Below are 14,810 nucleotides of genomic sequence, written 5' to 3' on the forward strand. Positions count from 1 at the left end.
TACTGTGTACCTTCCGACATATACTCTGCAATGGCTTGAGGCCCGTGTAGATGTAGTACCTTTTTCAAACAATGAAATCGAGCTGTTGTTGATAACACCATTCGCAACGAGATATAAATTCTTAATGCATCTGTGAGCGTTTATAAGTAGAAATACTCTGCGAAAAGCTAATAAAATAACTGATAATAAAGTTTGACACTAATTTACAAAGGTTAAGTGATTGTTTAAAATTAATCCAGTAGATAAAATCAGTGATTAGAAAGACGTAAGCTGCGTGAGAGGTCCGTACGATAGTGTGTTAAAATGAATGATACGAGTTCCTGAATTTGTCAGTCGTCACGGACATTCGATCAGGGAACGTGTGGTCACGCAACCACACCTGTTACTGGAGGGCCAATCACCTATCGATCCACTGCACAAAGTTTAGCTGCGCTTGAACCGGGCAACCGTAGCAGACTAACTGATTACCCTACGTTCGCCGTGAGTACGCCGGCTACATAAAATGCAGGTAGTAAACTAGTGTGATAGCGCAGTTCTTACTTCTCGTGCGTTATTGACTCTGCGAATACTACTACCTGTAATATCAGATTATTGGCAAATGATGCAGTCACTTACGAGGACGATTTATATGATAAAAACTGTATTTACAATGATGTGAATGCCCCTAGATGCATACTGGCCTTGATATAAGTCAACGAGGAAAGTTGAAACTGTGTGTACCGACCGAGACTCGAACCCGGGATCTCCTGCTTAAATGGCAGACCTTCCATCCATCTGAGCCACCGAGGAGGCAAAGCATAACGCGACTGCAGGGACTTATCTCTGGCACGACTCCCGTGAGACCCACATTCGCAACTTATTGTCCCGCACTATATTCATAGTGCCCTTGCCTATTATACTCATTACTCGTGGATTTACTGCCGATTCCCGTAAGAGTTCGGGCACTGTTTGTGCATCTGCACAAAAGAAGATGGTCAGATGGCCGGTGAGCCTTAACTATATATATATGAAGATGGTATCTGTTCTTTCGGACATGTCCATCTTCATATATTCCTATAAAAACTGTATTGTTGTCCAGTCGGATCTTAACAAAATATTTACCTCTTACGAAGATAGGCAGATAGCTCTTAACATAAAGAAATGTGAACTTAAGGATTTCACAAAATGTCAAAACGTGGTAGCTTTTTACTGAAGAGTTAATAACATACAATCGAGGAAAGTCGTCACCCACAAATATCTGAGAGTAACAAATCATGGGGATAGGAAGGGAGATGGATCACAAGGACTCAAATGTGGGTAAAGAAAATGTATGGAACAGATTTATTGTTAAGGTACCGGGGAACTTCAGTTCATCTAGCGTAGAGATTGATTTTTCACGCAAACCACAGTATGGTGCATGGCGAAGGATAAAAAAATGGTTCAAATGGCTGTGAGCGCTATGGCACTTGACTTCTGAGAGATTGCTCTAAATCTACATACGCTTACATACCCCGCAACTTGTACCACTACTAGTCACTTTCTTTCCTGTTCAAGAGGCAACAGAACGAAGGAAAAATGACTATCTAAACGTCTCCGTACGGACCCTAATTTCTCTTATCTTCGTGGTCCTTACGCGAAATGTACGTTGGCGGCAGTAGAATCGTCCTGCAGTCAGCTTCAAATGCCGGTCCTCTAGATTTTCTCAATAGTATTCCTCGCATAGAATGTCGTTTTCCCTCCAGGGATTCCCATTTGAATTCCTGAACCACATCCGTAACACTTGCGTGTTGTTCGAACCTACCAGTAACAAATCTAGCAGCCCGCTACTAAAAAGCTTCGATGTCTTCCTTTAATCCGACCTGGTAAGAACCCCAAACACTCTAGTAGTGTATTCCATAGGCGGTCCTCCATGAATATGAACCACACTTTCCTAATCTCCCAATAAGCCGGAGTCGGCTTTTCGCCTTCCCTACTATCGTACTTACGTGTTCGTTCCATTTCATATCGCTTTGCAACGTTACATCCAGATACACTACTGGCCATTAAAATTGATACACCACGAAGATGACATGCTACAGACGCGAAATTTAACAGACAGGAAGAAGATGCTGTGATATGTAAATGATTAGCTTTTTAGAGCATTCACACAAGGTTGGCGCCTGTGGCGACACCTACAACGTGCTGACATGAGGAAAGTTTCCACCCGATTTCTCATACACAAACAGCAGTTGACCGGCGTTGCCTGGTGAAACGTTTTGATACCTCGTGTAAGGAGAAGAAATGCGTACCATCACATTTCCGACTTTGATAAAGGTCGGATTGTAGCCTATCGCGATTGCGGTTTATCGTATAGCGACATTGCTGCTCGCGTTGGTCGAGATCCAATGACTGTTAGCAGTAGATGGTATCAGTGGGTTCAGGAGGGTAATACGGAACGCCGTGCTGGATCCCAACGGCCTCGTATCACTAGCAGTCGAGATGACGGGCATCTTATCCGCATGGCTGTAACGGATCGTGCAGCCACGTGTCGATCCCTGAGTCAACAGATGGGGACGTTTGCAAACCAATAACCATCTGCACGAACAGTTCGACGACGTTGGCAGCAGCATGGACTATCAGCTCGGAGACCATGGCTGCGGTTACCCTTGACGCTGCATCACAGACAGCAGCGCCTGCGATGGTGTACTTAACGACATACCTGGGTGCACGAATGGCAAAACGTCATTTTTTCGGATGAAACCAGGTTCTGTTTACAGCATTATGATGGTCGCATCCGTGTTTGGCAACATCGCGGTCAACGCACATTGGAAGCGTGTATTCGTCATCGCCATACTGGCGTATCACCCGGCGTGATGGTATGGGGTGCCATTGGTTACACGTCTCGGTCACCTCTTCTTCGCATTGACGGCACTTTGAACAGATGAGTTAAGACCCGTGGCTCTACCCTTCATTCGATCCCTGCGAAACCCTACATTTCAGCAGGATGTTGCAGGTCCTGAACCGGCCCTCTTGGATACAGAAAATGTTCGACTGCTGCCCTAGCCAGTACATTCTCCATATATCTCACCAATTGAAAACGTCTGGTCAATGGTGGCCGAGCAACTGGCTCGTCACAATACGCCAGTCACAACTCTTGATGAACTGTGGTATCGTGTTGAAGCTGCATGGACAGCTGTAGCTGTACACGCCATCCAAGCTCTGTTTTACTCAATGCCCAGGCGTATCGAGGTCGTTATTACGGCCAGAGGTGGTTGTTCTGGGTACTGATTTCTCAGTATCTATGCACCCAAACTGCGTGAAAATGTAATCACATATCAGTTCTAGTATAATATATTTGTCCAATGAATACCCGTTTATCATCTGCATTTCTTCTTGGTGTAGCAATGTAATGGCCAGTAGTGTATGTAATCGATGTGATTGTATCAAGCAGTAAACATTGCGGTATTGTTTTTCCTACTCACCTACATTAACTTAGATTGCTCCATATTTAAGGCAAACTGCCGTTCACCAGCTAGAAATTTTGTCTAAGTCGTCTTGCATCCTCCTGCATACTTCTGCAGGACTAAATACAACACGAGTACTCAGAGTTTTATTTGCCTCAGTGGGCTGCGTAGCACAAATTCTGAGATATCACAACTGGCATAAACTCTGAAGAAAAGACCCCTAGTACGACACGAGAACCTGCTTAAAAAGCTGTGAGATTTGGTTTTCATTAATGGTTGCATTTACATTGTTTAACTCATTAAGATCGCTCCGAAGGAGAAATGAAGATAACATTTGACCAACACCGTGTCACACTGGTGCGGGCCGAGAAGCTGGTGTTATTACAATACAGTATAGTGTAAGGAAACGCTGGATACTGAGTTTCACACCTTGAGCATGAGCCCGTCGTCGTCGCTGACCTTGGACAGGACCTGTGCGAGGGCTCTTAGGCGACGCTCGGACGCACGCTTCTTCCGCAGTCGCTTCTCCTTCAGTTCCTCATCGTTGGCGCACTCACCGCCTATCATGCTCTTTTGCAGCCTTTCTAACCTACAACAGAAACATACTCACCTTTTAAGAAACGAGACCCGAATGCTGCGTTGGTACATTGGAACAAGATCTACGCTAAACTTACATTTACCAAGAAAGAATAAATATAAAATTCAAAATACGAGGGTCACTCCAAAAGAAATTCACACTATTTTTTTAAAAATACCGTTTTTATTCTGCATGTGTGAATGTTTTGTAGTGTTTAGATACATTCTTCCCGCTTGTTTTCAAACTTAGTTCAACCTGTTCCCGTGAGTGGCGCCGTCACAACATGTCTTCAAGGTGGCTGCTACACTTGACGTTCGTCAGAAGCAACGTGGAAAACGAGACAGTGGGAAACATCCACAAGAGGTTGAAAATGGTGCATGGAGATGCTGCTGTCGATCGCAGTACATTTAGTCGGTAGGCAAGGAGGTTACGTGATGAAAGTGGGAACGGCAATATTGGGGATTGTCCTCGCAGCGGAAGGCCTCGTACTGCACACAAATGGTTCAAATGGCTTTGAGCACTATGACACTTAACATCTGAGGTCGTCAGTCCCCTACAACTTAGAAATACTTAAACCTAACGAACCTAAGGACGTCACACACATCCATGCCCGAGGCAGGATTCGAACCTGCGACCGTATTGGTCGCGCGGTTCCAGACTGAAGCGCCTAGAACCGCTCGGCCACCCCGACCGGCTTACTGCACACACTCCAGACAATGTGCAGAGAGTTAACGAATTGGTGACTGCTGACAGATGCATCAAAGTGAACGAATTGTCACGCTACGTTGGGATAGGGGAAGGAAGTGTTTGCAGAATACTGAAAGTGTTGGCGTTAAAAAAGGTTGGTGCCAGGTGGGTTCCCAGGTTGTTGACAGTGGCTCACAAAGAAACAACAAAAACGGTATGCAGCAAACTTTTGGAACAGTACGAGAATGGTGGAGATGAATTTCTTGGAAGAATTGTGAAAGGTGATGAAACATGGCTCCATCATTTTTCACCAGAGACGAAGAGGCAATTAATGGAGTGCCATCATGCAAATTCACCCAAGAAAAAAAATTCAAAACCACACCTCCTGCTGGAAAAGTTATTTCTACGGTGTTTTTCGATTCCGAAGGACTCCTGCGTGTGGACATAATGCCAAGTGGAACTACCATAAATTCTTATGCATATGTGACGACACCGAAGAAACTTCAAGCTCGACTGAGTCGTGTTCGACCACATCGGCAAAAGAAGAATGTTTTGCTGTTGCACGATAATGCACTGTCGTATGTCAGTCAAAAAACCATGGAAGCGATCACAATACTCGGATGGACCACACTGAAACACCTGCCTTACAGTCCTGACCTGGCTCCATGTGACTATCATCTCTTTGGGAAACTGAAAGACTCTCTTAGTGGAACAAGGTTTGAAGATGATGACTCCCTTGTAAACGCTGCCAAACAGTGGCTCCAACAGGTTGGTCCAGAATTTTACCGTGTGGGTGTACAGGCGCTGGTTCCAAGGTGGCCTAAGGCAGTCGAGAGGGATGGAAATTATATGGAGAAATGAAAATATTGTTCCTAAAGGATCTATCTACACACCGTAAAACTTTCAAACGTGTAGAATAAAAGATGGATTTAAAAAAAAATAGTGTACATTTCTTTTGGTGTCTCCCTCGTATCATTCTTTACCGAGAAATAAAACTGTACAATAAACTGCTCAAGGATTAGAGTACTAAAACGAAATTACCTAAAAAGATGTTAAAAAGTACCTGTTAAGCAACACGCTCTACACGGTGAAGGATTATTTTGTTAACACTAAGTAGGGGCTTGGTAAATCACCTCCTTAAAACAGCACATTGGTCGCTTAAGAGCGCTGTAGACGGTGCAGAGCTGGTACCAGGCGCTCATGTGACCCTCCAATACTGTCTTAAGTCATTGCAATGATGTGGTCTGTATGTGTCTGTCGGTTAATGGAATCAGAGCTGTAAGGTGGGTCGACGTGGAGATGTGACTGAATGGCAGATAGGAGTTATTGTGATCGGCGTGTCCATGACCACGTCGAGAATGAAGTTACCAGATTTGTTGGTTCATCAACGCACTGTCCAGCGTGGCTACAAGGAATGGTGTATTACTCGCGACCATGTAACACGGCGTAAGAACAGTGACCGTAAAAAGATTCTATCTGACAGGGACCGGAGACGAGTGTCACACACAGCAATCGGTTTCAAAACCCGACACGAATTATTCATCTTTTGGATTTGTAGCACATGCATTTTTTCTGTCTTTGGAATTACAATTATTAGATATAGGTTCCGTCTTTTACGCAAAAAAACTGTTTTTTTCTCTTGTTACCCAAACATTTTTCGACACCTTTGTGCCATCGTCAGAGGGTTTTGCTTATTGAAATCTGTAAGAAGTTAACCTATTTTAGATTGTAACTGATCTAACAAAGTGAGGCCTAAAGATAGTTTTTGTTCGTTTTTTTCTTGCCGTGATCTTACATTATATGGTTTTGCGGGGCCATCTGTATGGCGTCCTGCACTGATAGCTTGCCATGTGCAACACAAATGACGTAAATGTGAGTTTTATCGGCGAGTTAATACATACCTTGATTTAAAAAAAAAAAAGAAAAACGTGATTTTGATGTGGCAAAGTGTTTTGCGTATGCAGGGTGGTCCATTGATAGTGACCGGGCCAAATATCTCACGAAATAAGCGTCAAACGATAAAACTACAAAGAACGAAACTAGTCTAGCTAGAAGAGGGAAACCAGATGGCGCTATGGTTGGCCCGCTAGATGGCGCTGCCATAGGTCAAACGGATATCAACTGCGTTTTTTAAAAATAGGAGCCCCCATTTTTATTACATATTCGTGTAGTACGTAAAAAACTATGAATAATTTAGTTAGACCACTTTTTCGCTTTGTGATAGATGTCGCTGTAATAGTCACAAATATATGGCTCAGAATTTTAGGCGAACAGTTGGTAACGGGTAGGTTTTTTTAAATTAAAATACAGAACATAGGTACTTTTGAACATTTTATTTCGGTTGTTCCAATGTGAATCATGTACCTTTGTGAACTTATCATTTCTGAGAATGCATGCTGTTACAGCGTGATTACCTGTAAATACCACATTAATGCAATAAATGCTCAAAATGATGTCCGTCAACCTCAGTGCATTTGGCAATACGTGTAACGACATTCCTCTCAACAGCGAGTAGTTCGCCTTCCGTAATGTTCGCACATGCATTGACAATGCGCTGACGCATGTTGTCAGGCTTTGTCGGTGAATCACGATAGCAAATATCCTTCATCTTTCCCCACAGAAAGAAATCCGGGGACGTCAGATCCGGTGAGCGTGCGGGCCATGGTATGATGCTTCGACAACCAATCCACCTGTCATGAAATATGCTATTCAATACCGCACCGCCGAACGCGAGCTATGTGCCGGACATCCCTCATGTTGGAAGTACATCGCCATTCTGTCATCCAGTGAAACATCTTGTAGCAACATGGGAAGAACATTACGTAGGAAATCAGCATACATTGCACCATTTAGATTGCCATCGATAAAATGGGGACCAATTATTCTTCCTCCCATAATGCCGCACCACACATTAACCCGCCAGGAGCGTTGATATAACACTTGTCGCATCCATCGTGGATTTTCCGTTGCCCAGTAGTGCATATTATGCCGGTTTACATTACCGCTGTTGGTGAATGACACTTCATCGCTAAATGGAACACGTGCAAAAAATCTGTCGTCGTCCCGTAATTTCTCTTGTGCCCAGTGGCTGAACTGTACACGACGTTCAAAGTCGCCGCCATGCAATTCCTGGTGCATAGAAATATGGTACGGGTGCAATCGATGTTGATGTAGCATTTCCAACACCGACGTTTTTGAGATTCCCGATTCTCGCGCAGTTTGTCTGCTACTGATGGGCAGATGAGCCGCGACAGCTAAAACACCTACTTGGGCATCATCATTTGTTGCAGGTCGTAGATGGCGTTTCTCATGTGGCTGAACACTTTCTGTTTCCTTAAATAACGTAACTATCCGGCGAACGGTCCGGACACGTGAATGATGTCCAGGATACCGAGCAGCTTATATAGCACACGCCCATTGGGCATTTTGATCACAGTAGCCATACATCAACACGATATCGACCTTTTACGCAATTGGTAAACCGTCCATTTTAACACAGGTAATGCATCTCGAAGCAAATACCGTCCGAACTGGCGGAATGTTACGTGATACCACGTACTTACATGTTTGTGACTATTATAGTGCCGTCTGTCACAAAGCGAAAAAAGTGGTCCAACTAAAACATTCATATTTCCTTACGTACCACACGAATATGTAATAAAAAATGGGGGTTCCTTTAAAAAAAACGCAGTTGGTTATCCGTTTGACCTATGGCAGGGCCATCTATCGGGCCTACCATAGCGCCATCTGTTTTCCCCCTTCAAGCTAGACGAGTTTCGTTCTGTGCAGTTTTTCCGTTTGATGCTTATTTCGTGAGATATTTGGCCTGGTCACTATCATTGGACCACCCTGTGCATTTCTTATTACTCACGTTTTATTGTGACTGATCCTTCTTATTTTGCGTTTTGAGGGCACTGCACGCACATGTTATTGTACTTCATGTAATTTCGGTTTTACGAACGCCTGTTCACTCCCCAAAACGCGGTGAGCACTGTTTTGTTGTGAGTTCTAACCCCGTCGGCGTTCATTTGTTTCCGAGAGAGTTTGGCGCCAAATTAGAATTTTGTTTACTTTTATCTCTCTTTTTCCGTGTGTGTGTGTGTGTGTGTGTGTGTGTGTGTGTGTGTGTGTGTGTGTGTGTGTGTGTGTCAACTAGAATTGCAACTAGAATAGCAATAGATTTAAAAATTCACATTTACATCATTTGGTTTGTACATGACAAGCTTTCAGTGCAAGACAGCATACAGATGGTTTTCCAAATTTAGTCTGGCTGTTCTTGTAGGCTCCAACCTCATTAAATGCCCTTCCTACCGTACTCTGGACGTGTTGATCCTGTCTAGAAGGGATGTCTTGATGCCAGATTTCTTCTTCACCTCTTCATTCCTTAATTTATTCATCTTTTTCTTCTGGATGGTAGATCTAAGGAATTTAATTTCTGATGCCTAGATGTCGGTTTTCCTCTCTTTGTAAGAGCGTATGCCTTTGACATCATGGGTCAATATTGGTATTAAATAGCTGTCGAACAGCACTCATTTCACTGGTTCTGGAATCATGTCGTCAAATAAAAGTATTGTCACTTGTTGGTAGAATTCCGAACTCTTTTGCACTCTGCTGGTAATCTGTCTAATCAAATTATCCCTGGAGATTATACTTCCGGGACGGTGTCGACACACTCTGGCTGATGCTCTCCTAGTTTCTCACGTTCGAGATGCCCCTCTTTGTTAATTGTCATCACCACTGCCTTGGTCTCGCTGGTGTGGAGGTTGTATTCCTGGAACTGGGATTTCTACACGTTGAAAATCCTTTTCTCTTTCAAGTCTACCAAAATTTTTCTTGAGTTTCTTTATTATATCATTCGTAACAGTGAACAGTAGTGGCGGCAGTGTACTTTCTTACTGAACTCCACCATTAGTCTGAAACCATGAAGATTGTCCCTCTCCAGTTTGTATACAAAACAGTTTCAGACAATGTTTTTTGTTTTCTTCTCTGGAATATTTTACTTCAAAAGCTGTGTAATGTATAATGCTGAAGGCTTATGTTCTTTCTGAGCTCAACATCACACTCATTATAGAGAGCTTCTGACTCATTAAGTGCTGTATTTCGCCACTTCCAACCAGTATTATTCCGGCCACATTTTTCTCTATCTGGTTGCGTACCGATTTTAGCAGAACTATGGGTCGGAGATGGGGGAGAAAAATCATTCCGCCATTTAGCATTTTTGACTGGGGTGTTTGTTCCATCTACTTAGGATGCTGTGTACACTACTGGCCATTGAAATTGCTACATCACGAATATGACGTGCTACAGACGCGAAATTTAATCATCAGGAAGAAGATGCTGTGATATGCAAATGATTAGCTATTCAGAGCATTCACACAAGGTTGGCGTCGGTGGTGACACCTACAACGTACTGACATGAGGAAAGTTTCCAACCGATTTCTCATACACAAACAGCAGTTGACCAGCGTTGCCTGGTGAAACGTTGTTGTGATATCTCGTGTAAGGAGGAGAAATGCGTACCATCACGTTTCCGAATTTGATAAAGGGTGGATTGCAGCCTATCGCGATTGCGGTTTATCGTATCGCGACATTGCTGCTTGCGTTGGTCGAGATCCAATGACTGTCAGCTCGGAGACCATGGCTGCGGTTACCCTTGATGCTGTATCACATACAGGAGCGCCTGCGAAGGTGTACCAACGACGAACCTGGGTGCACGAATGGCAAAACGTCATATTTTCGGATGAATCCAGGTTCTGTTTACAGCATCATTATGGTCGCATCCGTGTTTGGCGACATCGCGGTGAACGCACATTGGAAGCGTGTATTGGTCATCGTCATACTGGCGTATCACCCGGCGTGATGGTATGGAGTGCTACTGGTTACACGTCTCGGTCACCTCTTGTTCGCATTGACAGGACTTTGAACAGTGGACGTTAAATTTCAGATGTGTTGCTACCCGTGGCTCTACCCTTCATTCGATCCCTGCGAAACCCTACATTTGTGCAGGATAATGCACGACTGCATGTTGAAGGTCCTGTACGGGCCTTTTGGATACAGAAAATGTTGGACTGCTGCTCTGGCTAGCACATTCTCCAAAGCTCTCACCAACTGAAAACGTCTGGTCAAAATGTCCGAAGAAATGGCTTGATACAATACGCCAGTCACTTCTCTTGATGAAATGTGGTGTCGTGTTGAAGTTTCATAGGCAGCTGTACCTGTACACACCATCCAAGCCCTGTTTGACTCAATGCGCAGGCGTATCAAGGTCGTTATTACGGCCAGAGGTGGTTGTTCTGGGTACTGATTTCTCGGGATCTATGCACCCAAATTGCGTGAAAATGTAATCACATGTCAGTTCTAGTATAATATATTTGTCCAATGAATATCCGTTTATCATTCGGATTTCTTCTTGGTGTAGCAATTTTAATGGCTAGTAGCGTATAAATCCGAATTGAAAATTTACAAATTCAGATACTGTTGCTCGATCTCGTCAACGGCATAGCCGTAGTGGTAACACTGGTTCCAGTCAGATACCGAAGTTAAGCGCTGTCGGTCTTCGTTAGCACTTGGATGGGTCACCGTTCGTGTCTGAAGAGCGCCGTTGGCAAGCGGAGTGCACTCAGCCCTTGTGAGGCCAACTGAGGAGCTACTTGAGAGAGAAGTGTCGGCTCCGTTCACGGAAACTAACAACGGCGGGGATAGCGGTGGTTCACCCCATGCCCCTCCGTATCCGTATCAAATGACGCCTATCGGCTGAGGATGACACGGCGGCTGGTCGGTACCGCTGGGCCTTCCGATGCCTGAGCGAACGGAATTCCTCGATGTCACTGCTACACCTGGCTATTGCAGTCTGTGGAGCGTGAAAATTTTCAGAACTCCGCCATCTACTGCATCATTAAAATAGAGCATTTCAGGATCAGCCTCTCCGCCGTGCACAGAATGCAATAGCCCCTTGCAGTACTGACGTCGAGCAACATTATCTAAATTGGTCTTGCGATGCACTATCGTTAAATGATAATTAATTGAAACCCTCAGCTCCGACAGGTGTTGTTGCTATGCCTCGATGGGACAGGTGAAAATGTGTGCCCCGACCGGGCTCTCCTGCTTACATGGCAGACGCTCTATCCATCTGAGCCACCGAGGACACAAAGGAATAACGCGACTACAGGGACGTATCCCTTGCACGCTTCCCGCGGGACCCACATTCACAACTGTCCACAATCTACATATGTAATGTACCTAATAGATGTCGTTACTTTGTGAGGTTTCAATGTGAGATGGTGCACTGCACTGTGAGCAGATGCTATTGACACATCCGTCTAAAGCGCGAAATTACAAAGATTCACTCTAAGACAAAAAAGAAGAAGCGCCACGAAGGAATTATCCGAATGGGACAGAGAACGGTAGATGTGACTTACATGTACAGACAAACAAATGTTTACAACTTCAGAAAAATTGGACGGCTTATTCAAGAGAAAGATCTTCACAGTTTGAGCAAGTCAATAACGCGCTGGTTCACCTCTTTTTCTTATGCAAGCAGTTATTCGGCTTGGAATTGATTGACAGAGTTGTTGGATGTCCTCCTAAAGTATGTCGTCCCAAATTCTATCCAACTGGTAATAAAAAAAGTAAGAAATATGACTACATCTTAATATGGCATCAAATGTACAAGTCTTAATTTTGATAACAGGTTATAAACAAAGTGATAGTGTACTTCGCCTGGTTATTACCTTTGAAGAACTTCCTGGTGTGCTGCATTCAGCTTCATTTTAGTCCTGTAAAAGGAGAACGTGAAATTAGTGCTTCCCATAATCAACTTATCTTCTATGCGTTTCGTGGGATATTCTATCACAAAGAACTGAGGTACACATCTTAGAACTAGACAGTTGAAAGTAACAACATCTCGCATGAAACCTTGAGCCTTAGTATTACTGAAACTCTCTCCAAAATAAAAAGCCCAAAAAACATTTGCACTATTCTCGTGTGTGTGTGTGTGTGTGTGTGTGTGTGTGTGTGTGTGTGTGTGTGTGTCTTTAACAGTAAACCTCTTCCGCAACACTCTTTTTACCGTGTGGGTCGTTATGTTTGTGAAAATTGCAACCTTCAGGAGGAATGTTACGTCTCACACCCAAGTCGGAGGATGTATAGAACAGTGACCCATGACAAGTGATTAATATTGTAGAGAGATGGCGTGCACATAGGTCCAGCAGCGTCCTTTCTTGTATGTCCGGACAGGTTACTTGTTAAGCCACGCTTAGGCGGCGCAGAGCCCTCAAACGCACGGAAAATGTGCAAGCAAGTTTTAATATGTCACGTCGACGTAAAACTGCACAGAGTGAGTTCGAACGGGGCAGAGTGGTTGGTCTCGGGGAAACGGATTTGTTGTACAGGGCACCGTGTTTTGGCAGTGATGCGAGTGAGGAACCAGAAGGTAGAAAAGGGTTGTACATCGCGACTAGCGGATACCCGATTATATGGCCCTACAGAACAGTTTCGTCCACAGCGTTGACGCATTGTTGAAGTACTACAAGGGGTTTGGAAATGACTCCGTCGACGGTTTGATGCCTTCTGCTGAGGCCTGTGCTGGTGGCACGCATGCCATTGCGCCTCAGACTGCTATGGGCTCATGAACTGGCGTGCTTAATGACAAAATGTACTGTTTCCGGACGAGTCCGGCGTCAACTTGCCCTACACTGACGGTAGCGTACGTGTTAGACGCTACCGTGGTGACTGGCAGACTGAATTTTTGAGCGGCATAGCTGACAAATGCTAAGTGTGATGAATAGGGAGGCAGTGGCTGCGACATGCGATCTTGCTTCTTACTTACAGAGGGCAATCTGAACAGCACTCGCTGCATCAGGGGCGTCTGAGAGGCCGAGGCACTGGCCTCACGTGCTATGTTTCAGCAGGACAATGCCTGGCCACATCTAGCGAGGAATGTGTAAGAATTCTTTGAATATCTACGGCTACCATTGCTTCTCTGGCTTGCACGTGCAGCTTGCTTATCACCCATGGAACATGCCCGGGATATAGTCCTCCTGCAAGCACTGTCGATGCTATGTGGACGCGCCTACATTCCGGGTGGCAGTATGTTCCCCAGCTTCATGCCTTCTTTGATTCCATGTTACCATATCTGAAGGCTCTGAGTCCAGCACACGGAGGCATCACACCGAAGAGTATCCTCAAGGTAGTTCCAGTCATTTGTATGTCATGTCCCTCATCTGTGGAACAAATTTTATTGTAAATACTTGTCTTCTTCTGGATCTTGCAATTTTTACAAACCCCAGTGTACGTCCACTTGCGTAATTCAAGTAAAAGTAGATCTGCGGTTCAGTAAATCGAGCTGTTTCTTCAACCGCGAGCAAGACTGTACGGATTGTGTACACTGTTCTGTCTGCCAACATGATTAGAATGTTCATTTCAAGCTTAGATCGTGCTCGCATTGTCATTTTAGGGGAAGAAGGGTTGTCAGAATGGGACGTTACTCGCAGAACTGACGTAAGTCGTAACGATGTAATTTGACCATGCAACATTGAAAATCTGCCTCGCAGTGTTCACCCGCGGTCAGAAACACCAGCTGATGGCTGCTATCTACAAATTATATCTCACAACTACCCCAGCATGACCCAACAGAATTGCGGATTGCATTTTGGGAGCAACTAAGAGGGCTCCGTCGACCCAGACGGTACACAACCGTCTCCAGACTCTAGGAGCCATTATAAACAACAGTATGAGAAGACATTCCTATGAAGTGCGGAGAAGGTGGGTAAGGGAATATCTGCAGTTCAGCTTTGATCAGTGGCATCTGGTTCCCTATATTGGCAAAAGCAGATTTGCCAGAAACCTAATGATCATCGTCAGTGCCGATAGCTGAGTGGTCAAAGCGGCGGTCTATCAGGCCAAGGGGCCCGGGTTCGATTCCCGGCTGGGTCGGAGATTTTCTCCGCTCAGGGACTGGGTGTTGTGTTGTCCTCATTATCATTTCATCATCATCAATGGAAGGCAACGGGAAACCACCATTGGAATCACTTTCCTAGACGCTCGTGCGGTGGACTTCTCTGACGAGGCTTCCCCCATGACAAGACCTGCCGTAAGGCGGAAAACAAAGTAAGTAATGATCAGCG

The 14,810-nt window shown here is 44.7% G+C and overlaps 1 protein-coding gene across 2 annotated transcripts in view; it reads right to left on the reverse strand.

Annotated features, from left to right (window-relative positions):
• LOC126298495 (osmotic avoidance abnormal protein 3) overlaps positions 1 to 14,810 on the reverse strand; it is a 349,861-nt gene that overhangs the window by 136,531 nt on the left and 198,520 nt on the right. For both annotated transcript variants that reach the window (XM_049989832.1, XM_049989831.1), the window contains exons 10-11: positions 12,417 to 12,461; positions 3,852 to 4,011 (exon numbers count right to left, since the gene is read on the reverse strand). In XM_049989832.1, the coding sequence (XP_049845789.1) occupies positions 3,852 to 4,011; positions 12,417 to 12,461 (205 nt within the window). The remainder of the gene's footprint in view (positions 1 to 3,851; positions 4,012 to 12,416; positions 12,462 to 14,810) is intronic.

The sequence above is a fragment of the Schistocerca gregaria genome, chromosome X (assembly GCF_023897955.1).
Source record: "Schistocerca gregaria isolate iqSchGreg1 chromosome X, iqSchGreg1.2, whole genome shotgun sequence".
In the NCBI taxonomy this organism is placed as follows: Eukaryota; Metazoa; Arthropoda; class Insecta; order Orthoptera; family Acrididae; genus Schistocerca; species Schistocerca gregaria.